General features: G+C 43.7%; 1 protein-coding gene across 13 annotated transcripts in view; it reads left to right on the top strand.

Moving 5' to 3' along the window:
* Positions 1-16,398, top strand: part of FNBP1 (formin binding protein 1) — a 135,159-nt gene that overhangs the window by 74,428 nt on the left and 44,333 nt on the right. For all 13 annotated transcript variants that reach the window (XM_080819819.1, XM_080819818.1, XM_080819817.1 and 10 more), the window contains exons 5-6: positions 5,371-5,433; positions 5,831-5,935. In XM_080819819.1, coding sequence (XP_080675945.1) covers positions 5,371-5,433; positions 5,831-5,935 — 168 coding nt within the window. The remainder of the gene's footprint in view (positions 1-5,370; positions 5,434-5,830; positions 5,936-16,398) is intronic.

Here is a 16,398-nt window from a genome sequence, read left to right as displayed (position 1 = left end):
GGGGCATGCAGTTAACATGCGTGGGATGAATAAATGTGATTGTAAGAGCTTTCAGCCTTTTGGGGAAGGATCACTGCCCCTAAAGTCTCACCCTTGTCAACCTGGTGCTTTATCTGAAGCTCTTACTGATGGTGATTCTCGTTGTCTGGGATTGGAAGTCAGAGATTGATACCCTCAGCAGGGGTCGAGTGAGGGGCATCACTGCTCCATATTGGTCATTTTCAGACTCTTTCATCCTAAGAGTTAATCAAGAGGTGCCTGGCTGGCTCAGCCCATAGAGCATGTGACTGTTGATCTCGGGGTCGTGAGTTCAAGCTCCACATTGGGCGCAGAGCTAACTTTAAAAAAAAAAAAAAAGGAGTTAATTGAGATTCTTCAAAAACAATTAGAATTTTAAGGAATGGGAGAGAAGGGATTATTCTGAAGAACAGATACAAGCCTCCTGGAGTCCAGGTGAATTGTCAATGTGTGGAGAGATCTGGGTAGCAAAAGCCAGCATGCAAATGACAGGAGCTGTGGGGAGAAGGCACCCCAGGAGAGGACAAAGGCCACTTGGCACTGGCTGCTGGACCGCACGTGGGGTCCCCTGCCCGGTGCCCAGATGGTCGAGGGGATGGGTAGGGTTAAGCAACTGAGCCTGACACTGGGAGGTAGGCATGTTAGGAACGTGAAACAAGTTCCCTGAGACAGTATTTGCGTTATAAATAGATTGAGGAAAATGGACCTTCCTGAATAAATCATATTTATTTAATCATATGACTATCCCGCACAGATCAGAATGTGCTGCCATCACGAACGCTTCTGGGTCTATGGTTTGGGGTTGGGGTGGCTCCCTTGAGCAGGGCTGACGGTGGTTGAGTTTCCTCCCCGGTCCCCGGCCATGTCTCTGCAACAAGGATTCGTAGTTGTGCTAATTAATCCCGAGTCAGGCTTAGAAGCTGCTAGTGTTCAGACCCACCACGCTGTGGGTTTTGAGGAAATTATAATATTTGTCACAGACGTATTTTCTGCAAGCCCCTTTTTTCTTTGCCCTTTTCAAGTCTTGTGTTCCTTTGTTTTCATCTGGGGAATCTGAGTTTTATTTAAAATTCCAGATGGTTGACTGTCCTCAATTGAGTGTTTATTCTCTCTCTTTTTTTTTTTCCCTTTTTTTTGGAAGTGGCTGTTCTCACATCATTGCCATATTTTGCTTTTTTATGGAGTTTTAAAAATCAGTGGTCTATTATATATAAATAGTGTAAGATAACGAGCAGCTGTTGTACCTAATTGTGGAGTGTGAATAATAAACATTTTCACAGTCTAAGGGCGATCTCTTGCAGTGCAGTAAAACCTTCTTGGAAGCTTTGTCGTTGTAGTTTTTCTTAAAGTTAGTGCTTGCTTAATTTAGGTTTCCTCTGATTCTTGTCTCAACGGCCCCTGCTTACTGGGAGAATCCTAAAAAATTTGGAAGGATGCTTTTACTGTATACATAGACTCTACCCGTCTATTTTTAAGGTCCAACCAAAAAGTTGAAATGAAAGTAAGTTTCGCTGTCTGCTGAGATACCGTCAGGCATTTTCAAAAGTCTGTTATTACTGCCGAAGAGAAATGAAAGCACCCTGCTTCCAGGAGAAAGTCAGCCTCGTTTCTCTGGGTCCCCAGAGATGGCATTTCCCATCTCTGCTGATAGGAGAAAAGCGCCGTGATGACTTCACTTTGTGGCTCCAAAAGACTTATTATCTTTTTCTAGAGAACAATTCCTCTTTATTTAGAGCTCGGAGGCACACTTTTAAGAGACACACTTGCTCACTGTCCGGGGAAGCAACGCTTTGCCATTGTTTGTTAATAAACAACACGCACATCTGGCAAGCCGGTCTGTTTGTTTATCTTTGTAACTGTTAGCTAGCTTTTCCGACTGAAGGAGGAGAGAGAGAGAGAGGTGGCCCCAGATGACCGCTGTGTCGGTCGTGGTACGCTCAGGACGGTCAGGAGGCCTTCGGTACCACCCTCTGATTTCCTAAGGGCTCAGGCACCACCACGTACGGGAGAGATACGTTAGAAGGAAAATCACGGACACCTTGACTTTTCCCTATGTCACAGGAGACATTAGGATCTCAAGTGTAGTTCTCAGATGGTTGTTTTAGTCGGACAGGACTGCGGCCAAGGAGTCCTTCGTGGGAGAAAGCTCCTCTGTCAGGTCAAGGTGCCCAACCGTGCTTAAAAAATAAGTTGATATTTATTTTTGAGTATTAAATGAAGGAGCAGGGAGAGAGTTTACTGTGTGGGTTTTCAATCAGAATCGGCCCTCGTGCTCCCAGAATATGACTCTGTGTGTGTGTGTGTGTGTGTGTGTGTGTGTGTGTGTGTGTGTGTGTGGCATGGGGGGAGGGGGAGTATCTATTGTCTTCAGAGAAGATTCCTTTGATGATAAAGCCGACTCAGCCTTTCCTGGCAGTGCCTGTCACTTTCTGCGTATTCTTGTGTGTTTCCTCTCTCAGCCCAGGACTGGCCTCGAGGTTTGTGAAAACATCCATTTCAAGACCATAAACCTAGAGCACAGCTGTCTGAGTTTGGTGCTAAGGGGTTTTTTTTTTTATGTCTTTATGTCTGTCTTTAAATCTCGAAGTAAAACTGGGCGGGGGGATAGGGAGATCTTTTCAGCAAATCGCAGAACACAGTAATCCTGCTTGCGAAACGGGGGATCGTCCTCTTGACAATTCAGGAACGTAGCTTCTGACTGGGCAGGGCTCCAGGAGCGGAGAGGGCACGGCTAAGCCTGTTCCTCTGCCTCCCTGTCTGCCTCTCTCTTCCCCTGACTCCCTGCCCCCCAGGACCTCCCTCCCTCCTGCCCTCCATTCCGTGTTAAAGTGATGGATGTGTGGCTTTCAGAAAACCCACTTGCGTTTTGTACTTCTTCCGAGGTTCAGGATTTTCCTAGCTCTGCCCTCAGCCCTCCTTCTTACTTCTTCCACTGCCTCGATCCCCGCCTTGCTTGTTTATTTCTAGCCCGAGACTCAATCTCCATTCAGTTTCATCCCTACCTCTGTTATGAAACTTGAGGAATGAAGCCCCCAGGGGGTTCCTCTTGGATTCATAGAGACAAAAAAAAAAAAATTGCTTGATGGATAAAACTTGCCACAAAAAGGAACTTAAAACAGTGAAACAGCCCCAAAGAGAGAGAGACAAGAAGAACGCTGTTGTTCAAAAACCAAAATCTGATTTGGTCTCCTCCTTCCTGTCCTCCCTGGTCCCCAGCCCTCCTTTGTGGCTCAGCCGGGCCCTAGGCTCTGACTAGGGGAGGATGGAAAGGTCCGAGGCTACGTAGAGGGGACCTGTTCCGCCTGTCATGCTTTCTGCTTGCTTTCTGGCCATGGACCCCACCGAGGTTTATACCTTGTCCATTGGAACACAGACAGCACACTGACGCCCAGTCACTGAAGGAAGGTTGTCTAGTAAAAGGAGCATTTACCCTGCTGGGGAGAGGGTTCAGGAGAAGCAATTGGGGTCGTGCAGATCCCCAAGGCTAGTCAGGGTGGGGAGCTGCTGTGGCCCCTCGGTCTGACGGGGACAGGGGAGAATTGCAGGCATTTCCTAGGAGTGCCTGACCCAAGCTGTGGCCTTAGGTCGAGCACCCAGCCAACCTGGAGCATCATAGCGAGAGGAAACTGCAGATAGATAGAAATTCCTGCCCTCTGCTATGCCGGAACCTCTGTGGCAAATCGGACAGAACCCGAGGGCAAGGGAGCCTGTGTGTGGTCCATGCAGGTCAGCCTCTAGGGATACAGGACAGGGCGGAGAACGGATCTAGGGAATTCCCACCACATTGACAAAGTTGGTAACGTCACAGCTGAAGGCTGGGACAGGATTTAGGAAACACTGGTGATTTTAGGGCCCTGGATAAAAAGGACACTCTTTTCTTCATACTTCCTTGTGTTTCTAGCTGGTCTTTCCTTGGGGTCCCGTCTCCTTTGGTGATCTCATCGAGGCTGTGACTCGACATCGAGCTCCCGTTTGATGCCCATGACGCTGATCATTACAGCATTGGCCACTCTCTGGGTGGGTTCTCCTGCAGCCATCCAGCGACCTGTGAGGCTCTCCACTTGGGGGTCTCCTAGAATGTCAAGCTCACATGTCGAAAGCTGTGTTTATTCCCTCAGATCTGCTCCCCACCTACAACTGCTACCCTGTGGTCCAAGTCGGAGAAAGGCTCCTACCTAGAACCTTCCTTCATAACAGGGCACTTCTATACTTGGAATGACCCATGGCTCCCAGCTCATTGAGGCCACAAGTCTACAAAACGCTACGCAGTCTGGCCCTTTCTTCTCTAACCCCCTCTCTCGATATTCTTGAGGCTCCCCCTGGTCTAGCCCCCTAGGATCCTTACTAGCCAACACAACGCACTTACCTGCCTCGGGGCTTCGCACATAGTAGGGGGGAATGAATTTATTTTTAAATCTAAAAAGGCCTAAGTCATGGAAACATCCAGCTACACAAAAGTTTCACACAAACATTTGCAACAAGCATCATTCACGACAGCCCCAAACGGGGAAAACCCCAGTGTTCATCGATTGTGAAAGGATGAACAAAATGTATGTATATGTCCAGACAATGGAATGTCACTATGTCACTTGGCAGTAAAGAGAGAGAAAGTGCGGATCCACGTGACAACACGGATGAACCTTGAAGACATCCTGCTAAGTGGACATTACGTACTAATGGAAACATCACGTCAGTCACAGAAGGACCTCATATTGTATAAGTCCATTCACAGGAAATAACCCAGAACAGGCAAATGTATAAAGACGGAAAGTGGAGTGGTGGTTGCCTAGGGCTGGTGGGGGGATGACGGCTCAGAGGTACAGGCTCTCTTTTTGGAGGATAAAAAAGTGTTCTCAAATTGATTGTGATCATGGTTGCATAATTCTGTGATTACAGCAAAGAGTGATGAGTTGTACAACTTAAATGGGTGGATCGTGTGGTACATGAGTTCCTTCTCAAAGCAATTAAAAATGAAGATGTCTTAACAAACATTGCTATCTTTTTCCAAGTGCTGTATGTAGGTCTTAGAATTCAGTATTATCATATCTGAAGTTTTAAAGGGAACTCTGACTGTTTGCGTTTTCACTTCCTCTTTATTTTTTAACCCTTTCCTTTCTTTGGCGTGCATGTGCTAGATAGTCAGTATTTCAGTCTGATTGGGGGGGGCGGTGCCTGGCTGGCTCGGCCGGTAGAGCACATGACTCTTGATCTCAGGGGCCTGAGTTCAAGTCCCACGTTGGGCGTGGAGACCACTTTAAAAAAATGAAATATGATTTTAGGCGGATGGATCTTTTTCTCACGTAGGAGTATGACAAAGAGGGGTGCTAATCCCCATGTGTTTTCTGCTTCCAGTACTTTCACGACGGGCGGAAGGCACAACAGCACATAGAGATCTGCTGGAAACAACTCGAATCAGTAAGTGCACAGCAAACGGTTGGAGAAATGCCTGTAGACTATCTGATTTGAATGTGAGCTTGCATCAATCTGTAAGTGCAGAACAAAAGCACCAAAGGGATGCCTTTAGAGACCTTCTCCATGTTGAATCGCCTTTATCTCTAGACACCATGATTGAGACTAAAGTGTGGAGCCCAAAGAGCTCAAGCAAAGTGTTTCTAAAAACTCCTATGGAAAGCACAAAGGTTAGAGAGCTGGGGCGGAACTTTTAGAATAGCTCTTTGACTTTAGGATGTATGACCCACCAGCTTAGAGGAGAAAGCTCTTTGGGTGATTGAGACAAAATGATACGTTCTCATAGGAATCTTTTGGTTTCATTCCCAACTGCTCTCCTGCTACCACTTGCCTCTGCTTTCAGAGTAAAAGACGCTTTGAACGTGACTGCAAAGAGGCGGACAGGGCACAGCAGTACTTCGAGAAGATGGACGCTGACATCAATGTCACCAAAGCAGATGTGGAAAAGGTGAGGTGATAGTGAGCTCTGGTCTTTCACTTCCTCTGACGTCTGTCGCCGCTCCTCCCTGGCCGCCAGTCCCCAAGCTCTCCTTTCTGACGTCCCCACTACAGGCCCCTCAGCCTGGGATCAGCTGGTAGCATTTTGTGTCACCGGTGGTGGGGACCAGAAGCTGACTTTTGGGGAGCCTCCAATGTTGTGATTGGAGCAGGTTGTGGACTTGTGTGGTCCCTAGGATGAAGACAGGAGATTTAGGAGTGGCTCATGGGGGATGGGGTTGGTGGGGGGGGAGGGTGGTTTCCGGAGGCTGTGGCTTTCTCTTAATGGCTTTTCAAAGAAAAAGTCAGCCCCTTTATTTTTTTTTTTTTTTTTTTTTTTTATTATTTTTTTTTTTTTTACTTATTTATTTGACAGACAGAGATCACAAGTAGGCAGAGAGGCAGGCAGAGAGAGAGGGGGAAAGCAGGCTCCCCGCTCAGCAGAGAGCCCGATGCGGGGCTCGATCCCAGGACCCTGGGATCATGACCTGAGCCGAAAGCAGAGGCTTTAACCCACTGAGCCACCCAGGCGCCCCAAGTCAGCCCCTTTAAAAGCCAGAGCAGACCGGTTCTGCGCCATCTGGAAGAGCTCTCCTGCTTCTAATGCTTCCGTTGGGGAGATAAAGGGACGCACAGGCTGGCCTGATTTTCTAGGTGATTCATTCAGGTTTTTAGCCGGTTGCATCCCCGGCGTCCCGTCAGGGGCCCTTCTCTAAGTGGACTCGCGTCGCAGTTCAGAATGTGGTGAAGTTCATACTGTACCTGCTTGTGGTTCCATATCTGTTTTTCCCTAGAAGCTGAGTTTTCTTTTTCTAAAAGTCATCCATGCAGTGTAAACAGCATTAGACTGTTAAATGACTGTATTCATCCCATGGCTGCCTGGGGCTGTCTGGGCGTCTGCAGCGTCATGTTTTACGTAGAAAGAAGCACAGCGTTTTCATAGATTTCTTTCACTTTTGCCAGATTCGTGGGAGATGAGTTTAGTTGGAAAATAGTGTGGATTATTTAGTTATTTGTCCAAGTCTGCCAGATTCCTTGCTTAAAGCCTCAGTACGTGTTAGCATGGCTTCCTTGATAATGACTTAATATATTCAAGTACACACCAGTGTCTCTGAGCAGGAGTGGGGATACTTTCCTGAGAGATATATTAATATGCTGATAAAGTGACCATAAATCACCATCCATTTGTCATAAATTCCTAAGAAAGAGCCAACTCCCCGAAGGATTGAAAATGTGACTTGGATAAAATAGATTGATCCAGAGTTTATCAAAAAAATCATTTGGGGCTAAATGGGGTGTGTCAGTATATATGTAACATACCTAGCAAAGATAGGCATTCTTTATAAAATATTTTACTACCTAAATGTAAAATCAGAGTGATTTTTATTCAAGATTTTAAAGATGACCTTTTTTTCTTTTTTTTTTTAAAGATTTTATTTATTTGACAGAGTGAGAGAGTGAGGGAGCACAAGCAGGGGGAGTGGCAGAGGAGAGGGAGAAGCAGGCTTCCCCCTGAGCAGGGAGCCTGATGCGGGGCTGGATCCCAGGACCCTGAGATCATGACCTGATCACTTAACCTACTGAGCCACCCAGGCGCCCCTGCTTTTATGACCTTTCCTTAACATAAAAGCTGCCCATGCTGATTGCAGAAATACTGCAAACAGCTAAAGGGGAAAAAAACAATAAAACATGCAACTATTGTTAATAAAAGGTAGTTTACCTTTCAAAATAATGTTATAATGTATGTTATATAAGTACAGTGTAAAGAATAGGAACCAAAAGAATACTTGTAATCTACAAGCTAGCTTAGGAAGAAAAATCTTACTCATGCCTTGGAAGTCTGTCTCTAACTTCCTGCTCCTGGTCCCCTCCCTACAGGTGTATTTTTTCCTTAATTTGGTGTTAATCACCTCCTTGCTTTGTGTCCCAGCTTTACCACAGGTGTATGTATTTCCAAGGAGTATATTTATAATTTTGTCTCTTTTCCACCATTATATAACCAAAATCATACTTTCATTTATTTTCTTCGGACTTGATTTTTTTTCATCCACTATTATGTTTTTTACTTAATTCACATGGAGTATAGAACACGTGACTTTGGGGCGCCTGGGTGGCTCAGTGGGTTAAAGCCTCTGCCTTTGGCTCCGGTCATGATCCCAGGGTGCTGGGATCAAGCACCCTGGCGCTGTGCTCAGCAGGGAGTCTCCTACCCACCCCCCACCCCGACCTCTCTGTCTACTTGTGATCTCTGTCAAGTAAATAAATAAAGTCTTTAAAAAAAAAAAAAAGGAACACGTGACTTTTATGAATTCAGGTTAGAGGCAGATGCCTTGCTAAACTCTTTTTTATTTCCACTTTGGGTTTTTTTGGGTTTTGTTTGTTTTTTCTTTTTTAGAGATAGTCGTATCCCAGGAAATTTCTATTTCAATCCTTACGGCTTTTTTTTTCTTATCTTGCTCTGTTGGCGGTGACCATCGTTATGGGGACAGAGGCAGCTGTTGTGGACCTTCTTATCTCGATTGCTGATAATAAAGAGAGTACTTTAAATGTTTCTCCATTAATTAATGCACAATTTTAATAAATCCTTTATCAAACTCAGGGATTCCCTTCTTTTCCTTTGTTGTCAGGAGGTTTTTTCCAACTTGACTTGATATTCAGTACCAGCCAATACCTTTTCTGCTTCCTTTAATCCGTTAATACGATAGATTACATGAGTTGGTTTTCTTTTTAAGTTTTTTTCTTTTTAAGATTTTATTTATTTATTTGACAGAGATCACAAGTAGGCAGAGAGGCAGGCAGAGAGAGAGGGAGAAGCAGGCTCCCCGCTGAGCAGAGAGCCCGATGCGGGACTCGATCCCAGGACCCTGAGTTCATGACCTGAGCTGAAGGCAGAGGCTTAACCCACTGAGCCACCTGGGCGCCCATGAGTTGGTTTTCTTATATTGAACCAAATTAGCATTCCTGTGACAAATCCAGCTAGGGGGTGATGGGGTTTTTGAAATACTTGATCTGAATCTGTTCTGTTACTATTTTACCGAAGAGGTTTGAATCTGTGCCCACTGAAATTGATCTGAAATGTTTCTTTCTTGTCCCTCCTAGTTGGCTTTACTTAGTAGTTTCAGAGTGTTGCTTTTTTCTCTTTGTAATAATACATGTGAATTGAAATTAATTGGTTATTGACTGTTTCATAATACTTCACTGTGGGAAAGTCTATAACTACTGAGTCGATTCCTCCATCGCTGTCTGCTTTCTCTTTGGTCAATACTGCGGGGTGACGTCTCTAAACATAGACCCCCTTCATCCTAAGCTTTCAAATTTATTGCCTTAAAGTTGCCCGTAATATTCTCTCACCTTAGTGTTTGCTGCCCATGTGGTTGTGTTCCCCCCTTTATTGACCCCCAGTATTGCTTATTTATACCATTTTCTCTTGGAGGATCAGGTTTCTGAAATCATTTTTTTTTTTTAAATTTATTTGACAGAGATCACAAGTAGGCAGAGAGGCAGGCAGAGAGAGAGGAGAAAGCAGGCTTTCCATGGAGCAGAGAGCCCGATGCGGGGCCCGATCCCAGGCCCCCGGGATCATGACCTGAGCCGAAGTCAGAGGCTCTAACCCACTGAGCCACCCGGGTGCCCCTCTGAAATCATTTTTATTCACATTTTCTGAGAACCCCCAATTTATCATTGTGGAGCTTCCCTTGTCTTTTTTTATTTTCTGTTTCATTTAGTTTCTTTTTCTTCTTTGCCTTCCTCTTTGGAAATAATTCTCTTTGCCTTTTCAGAGATTTCTTTCTTCTTGCCTACCTCATTTCCGTTTTTCATCTTTTCTAATGTGAGCATTTAAGTGACACATTTCTCAGTGCACCTCAGTGGCTCCGTGGGTTAAATGTCCAACTCTTGATCTCAGTTCAGGTCTTGATGTGAGGGTCGTGAGTTCAAGCCCCACGTTGAATCTACTTTAAAAAAAAAATCGACTTTAAAAAAAAAGTAACACATTTCCCACTTACATACAATTTTATCTGCAACCCACATATTTTGGTATGGAGTACTACTATTGTTTATTTTGAGATACTTTTCATTTCCTTTACTATTGAATCTCTCCTGTGATTTATTTGGAAGCCTGTTTAAAAATTTCCAATTGTGGGTGCCTGGGTAGCTCAGTCAGTTAAGTGTCTGCCTTGGGCTCGGGTCATGATCCCGGGGTCCTAGGATCGAGCCCCGTGTTGGCTTCCCTGCTCAGCTTCTCCTTCTCTTTCTACCCCTCGCACCCCACTCAGGTCTCTCTCTCTTAAATAAATATATATAATCTTTATTTTTTTAAGATTTTATTTATTTACTTGACAGAGAGAGAGATCACAAGCAAGCAGAAAGTCAGGCAGAGAGAGAGGGGGAAGCAGGCTCCCTGCTGATCAGAGAGCAGGATGCGGGGCTCGATCCCAGGACCCTGAGATCCTGACCTGAGCTGAAGGCAGAAGCTTAACCCACTGAGCCACCCAGGCGCCCCTATGTATAATCTTTAAAACAAATAAAAACTTTCAATTATATGAACATGTAAACTTATCTTTTCAGTAAGGATTGCTGTAATTTCATTGCATCATCATTCTAGGAAGTCTGAGTTTGAGTCTTGGGTGTTTGTTGAGACTTGTTTTATGGCCCAGTACATGGTCAGCTTTTATTGGCGTTCTGGAAGTAGTTGAAAAGAACGGGTGTATTACCCATCTCTGTGTATTTTCATTAGATCCAGCGTGCCGATGATGTTATGCAAATCTTCCCATTGTGAAGTTTTGTTGTTATTGTTTTCTGCCATGTGTTGTATCATTTTTTGAGAGAGATCTGTTCCTTCTCTGTGCTTTGCTTTTCCTGTTTGCCAAAAGGGAACACAGAACAGGATTGACGGGAGTATTAGCAGGGTCAGTACGTACGGGGGACTCAACGCCGTTGACTGCCATGGCCAGTGATCCCCGAGTTAACCATCCTGATGACGACAGTGGAAGAGCTGTCATTTTCTCTCATTTTTTTCTTCCATTGTAAAGTTACTTTATGAAAAAATTAACTTGAGGGCTGCCGGGCTGCCTCAGTGGGTAGAGCAGGCGACTCTTGAACTTAGGGGCGTGAGTTTGAGCCCACGTTGGGTGTGGAGATTACTTTAAAAATTAAATTAAAAAAAAACTTTTAATACATAAATAAATAATTTTAGACTTGTAGTATCTTCAGTGTGTTTTGACTTTTCATCCGTGTGTAGTGAACTTCTTTCTGCCGTTGTGTTTTATGCCTTGAAGTCTGTTTTGCCTGATACTTACCAGCTCTCTGGACTAGTGTTTGCCTGGCAGATCTTTCCTGAACTTTCTCTCTGTTACTCTGTTACTCTACTTGCTTCTTTGTCCTCGTATTTGGACGGGTCACTCAGAAATGGCACATGACTGGATTTCTTTTTCATCCAGTCCAATGGTCTTTTTCTTTTCCCTGGGGAAAGTTTGGGTTCATGTATACCATCTTGTCTTGTTTTCTCTTTGTATCAGTCTCTCTGCACCCCCTTACCGCTTGCTCTGACACTTTTCGTTTCTTGCCTCCTTCAGTTTTGACGTTTTGGTCTTGTTTCACTTTCCTCATCCCGTCTTTTGCCTATACGAAAGATTGGAGATTATGTATTCTCTTTCTGTGCTTTTATTGGTTAGCCTAGATATTTTAACGTACATATTCAATCTAAACTACAAAGTAATTTGGAATCTTTACTAATGTTTTCCCAAACAATTCTTGGGTCGTTGCAGTTTGTGAGTCTCTGGGGTTCCATTAGACCAGTTAGGCTTTCATAATTTTACACAGTCCTGTAAGTATACATTCTGCTTTCTTTGTTCACCATTTCTTCCTGTATCTGAGATCTTATTCCTTCTTCCCAAAGGACATCCTCTGGAGGTGCCTTTAGCAGAAATTTATTGCAGTAAAATCTCAATTTTTGTTTGTTTGGGATGATCGCTGCTCTCATCCTTGAAAGATGATTTCTCCATGTATAGATTCCTAGGGCGATTGTATTGTACCTAGAGGAGGAACTTAATTCTACCATCTTGTGGCTCTTGTTTGTGTTAAGTTGTAGAGGGGGAGAAGTCAGCCTAACTGTTAATCCTTTGAAGATAACGCCCTTTCTTCTTGGTAACTATGGAGATTTTTTTTTTTTTCCTAGTTCTTCACTGAAATTTCACTGTAATGTATCTAGCTGAGAATTTCTTTTTTCTCTTCTTTTGACTCGGTGAGTTTATTGGCTCCTGGTTGGAGTTTTCCCATGCGTGTCTAGCTCCCATTCTGCTAGTTCATCTGGAACTCTGATTATTAGGCACAAGGTGAATTCTACTCCGTAGATTCTACAGGCAAGATTCTACTCTGTATCCTCTCTGCCTGTTAACCTCTGTTTCTGTTTCTCATCTTTTTGTCTTTCTCTGCTATGCCGCATGTAATTCCTTCACATAGAATTTTCATGTCACTAATTCTCTCTTAAGCTGTGTCTAATCTGTGGTTTAATGCATCCACATAAGATGGATGAAGATAGAAGTTGTTCCATTTTCACTTCTAGAAGTTCCTTTAGACTCTCTTTAAAATCTCTGTAGTCTTTTTGTTATTTTCTTGTGACTTTGTCATATTTTCACGTCATATTTTACTTCTTGAAACACATTTAATATACCGATTTTATATTCTCTATTTAATGAATTTCAGTATCTCTAGTCTTTGTGTATTGATTCTTCAATTTGTTGTTTCTGCTGAATTGCTCATGGTGGCTCATTTCCTTGTGTGTTTCTGTGATACACACATTTCTGCTCTAATGCCATAAATGCATTGCTGCAAACCTTATGTTCTGTAAAAACACGGCTGAAAAAACAAACTGGGCTTCTGGGGGAAAATAGGCTTAGAAACAGATCACTTAACAGTGACAGAACTTTGTAACCAGAACACCAACAAAACAACAACCCTAGTAAAACTAGGCATCTGTATCGAGCACCACAACCCTTGTCCTTTAAGACGTGGCTCTTTCAGAGTATTAAGGCCTTCAGATATGTAGTTCCTTGGGGGAATTCACATCTGATGAGACTACTTTCGTCAAAATGAAAAATCTGATCCATGCTGGAGTTTTGGGTATCATCCATTGTTTTCACACTGGGGGAAATAGCTTCCCGGTTAACATTAACATACTGTGAAAACTGCATAAAGAAACGGCTTTCATGTTAGACCAATGTCATGGTCCTATATTTCAGTCCTATAAAAAGGTAAAAACCACAGCAGAAAAACATGTGAGGTACAGAACAGATTGTGTGATTATGAATATGTGTTCCTTGGGATTTTATCTGTGGCCAAGGTTAAAGTGAGTTCTCCAGGGAGCTGGCATTCCCTCGGGTCACTCCCCAGCCAAGACTGCGTCAATCTAAATTTCCAACTGGGGGTTTGAGATCCACACATGCTGTGTGAGTTCTGGCCCTTTGTGTGGCTCAGAAATTTCCATGATGATTTTTTTTTCCTTTGTTTTTCTCCCTCAGGTCAGACCCAAGTTTGTTATCGAAAGTGCTATTGCTGGGTCCAGTTATGGCTTTAGGGCTTTCTGATAGGTCCTGGCCAAACTGAATTGTTCTCCTTGACTCTTTTACTTTTTCCAAAGATATATTGTGTTTTTGTATCCCGAGAGCATCGTTTTGTTATTTTTATGCAAGTACCACTTACCTTCTCTCTAAGGATATGATCAGTTACCGGATTTTAGCATCCCAACATTGGAGCAGGTAGAGCAGTGTCAAAACATTGGAATTCATAAGTTCTTTTGCCTGAGAGTGTGACTTGGAGCACTGTAATTTCCCCAAACAAACAGCAGTTTGACTGTTCATCCCTACTCTGTTTTATTGCTGGTGAAGCCTCGTCAGTATCAAGCTGAAAAGATACAGTGTTTCAGTTCTCCTTGATACATAATGTAATTACCCACTGTGACTTCTGACAGTCTTTGAATCTAATGTAAATGTCTTTTCCACCAGTTTCCACAAATGATTAAATTATCCAGTGGTATTAGAGATAACTCACACTCTCGTGCAGCAGTCGGCTCTGCAGCACTGGGAACCCTAGGACTGTGTTAACCCTTCCCACTATGAGCAGAATGGACTTCTCTAAATTATATTTTGGTGTGATGATACAGGAGAAGTCTTTTCCAGACTAGTACTGAAGATCTGGGTTTGAGCCTGATTTTCTTCTTTTTTTAAAATTTAAATGCCCCACACTTTTCATAAGCGCTGTATTCAGATCATCTAAATCTGTCCAAGTCCGTGTGCGGCGGCATCTGTAGACTCTCGCTTTGTGCCCAGTGTCCGTGTGTGCCCAGATATTTACTAATTCGCTTACAAGAGGGTTTTTGTTGTCCTTGAGGCACCCAGTTTAACTAAAAATAAATTTATATTTATATTTATAAAATAGAAAAAAGTGGTAGTTTTTATCTTTGGGCAGATGAATAGATTTGGATGTTGTGAGGCTGGCCATGTTGCTCAGAGGAACGATGAGGGAAGGAAATAGCTTAATGGAATGGATTTTATTGGTGATGAAACTCAAGGAAGTATGCAGTGTCTTTCCTTTTGCCATGATGCAGCTGTCAGAAAGTTTTGAACATCAAGACTTAACATGAGTTCTAGTGATTGGGAATCAGGGGATCTGGATTTGCAAAAGGACCAGTATATATTAGTTAGAATAGGTCATCCTGGGGCTCATGACCCATGTGCTTAAATTGAAGGTAAAACCAGACCCTTTCTTCCTCCCTTTTAATGTGTTGGAAAATATAGCCCTTATCATCTCTTCGATAATATTGAGAAGTCAAAGTACTCCAAGGGAACATGGGAAAATCAAACCATATATCTTACTCAAATATAGGGTCTCTTATAAAATAATAATGAGGATAAGGTGAGAATATTCTGTGCTGTCGCACCTCCCCCCGCCATCCCAGGTCCTCCTCGGAGATGATCACTCTTGCCACGTGATACATGTCCTTCTAGAACATCTAAAATAATTACTGTTGTTGTTGTTGTTTTAAATTTATTTATTTGACAGACAGAGGTCACAAGTAGGCAGAGAGGCAGGCAGAGAGAGAGGAGGAAGCAGGCTCCCCGTTGAGCAGGGAGCCTGATGTGGGGCTCGATCCCAGGACCCTGAGATCATGACCTGAGCTGAAGGCAGAGGCCTTAACCCACTGAGCCACCCCGGCGCCCCTGTTGTTGTTTTTATTGGGGGCACCTGGCTGGCTCCCTTGGTAGAGCATGCAAGTCTTGATCTCAGGGTCATGAGTTCAAGCCCCACTTTGGGCATAGAGCTTACTTTAGAAAAAAAGTTTTTTATTGAGGTGAATTTACATACAATAAAGTGGCCACATCGTAAGTGGGCAGCTCAGTGAGTTTTCACACATACATGAAATCATGCGCCACCACCTAACATAGGGGACATTTCTAGAACCCCAACAGGCTCCCTTGAACACTCCCCCACCCCAAAGGTAACCATTATTCTGACCTCTATGGTATATTAGTTTAGCCTGCCTCTGTTCTTTGTATGAATTACTCAACACATATTCTTCTGTCTGGCTCCTCTGACTCATTATTATGTTTGGGGGATTCATATGTTTGTTGCGTATGGTCGTAGCTTGTGTTGCCCGTTTGTGAATCCCATGTGGCGTGCTGTGTGTGGATATACCACAAGCTGTTTATCCGTTCTCCTCTTGGTGGGCATTTGGATTGCTTCCATACTGAGGCTAAGTTAAGGAGGAAGCTGCCATGGACATTTTTATACGTGGCTCTTGGTGGACCTGATCTCTCACTTTTCTTGGGTCTCTACTTGGGTGTGGCATCCTGGGTCATAGGTGCGTACCTGGCTCTGGCAGGATGTCGAAGACATTGACGAGGTAGCCACATCGACGGACACTCCTCTACGGGGTTGTTCCTCGTCCTCACCAACAACAGGTGTCTGTCAGTCTTTTTACTTGAGCCTTTGGGTGAGTGTGGAGTGGAATCTTTCATGGTTTTAATTGGCGCTTGCATTTTCTGGATAAAGAACGATGTTGAGCATTTGTGGAACCCCGTGAATAACCTCTCTTGTGAAGTGACGCAATCTTTTGCTCATCTTAAAAACAGATTTTCAGGGCGCCTGGGTGGCTCAGTCAGCTAATGTCTTCGTTCTGCTTGGGTCATGATCTCAGGGTCCTGGGATCGAGCCCCGCGTTGGGCTCCCTGCTCAGCGGGGAGTCTGCTTCTCCCTCTCCCACTGTCCCTCTCCACCCCTCTCATGCTCTCTCTCTCTCTCTCAAATAAATAAATAAATAAAATAGATTTTCTTCCTTTTGGTATAGAGGTATTCTTTATAAGTGTGTATATATATATGATTAGACGTATGTTCATAGATATGCATATAATCATACAATATATTTTTATGTCTGGCTTT

The sequence above is a fragment of the Martes martes genome (assembly GCF_963455335.1).
Source record: "Martes martes genome assembly, chromosome: 12".
Classification (NCBI taxonomy): Eukaryota; Metazoa; Chordata; class Mammalia; order Carnivora; family Mustelidae; genus Martes; species Martes martes.
Note: the sequence above shows the minus strand (reverse complement) of the source record. Positions and strands in the feature narration are given on the sequence as shown.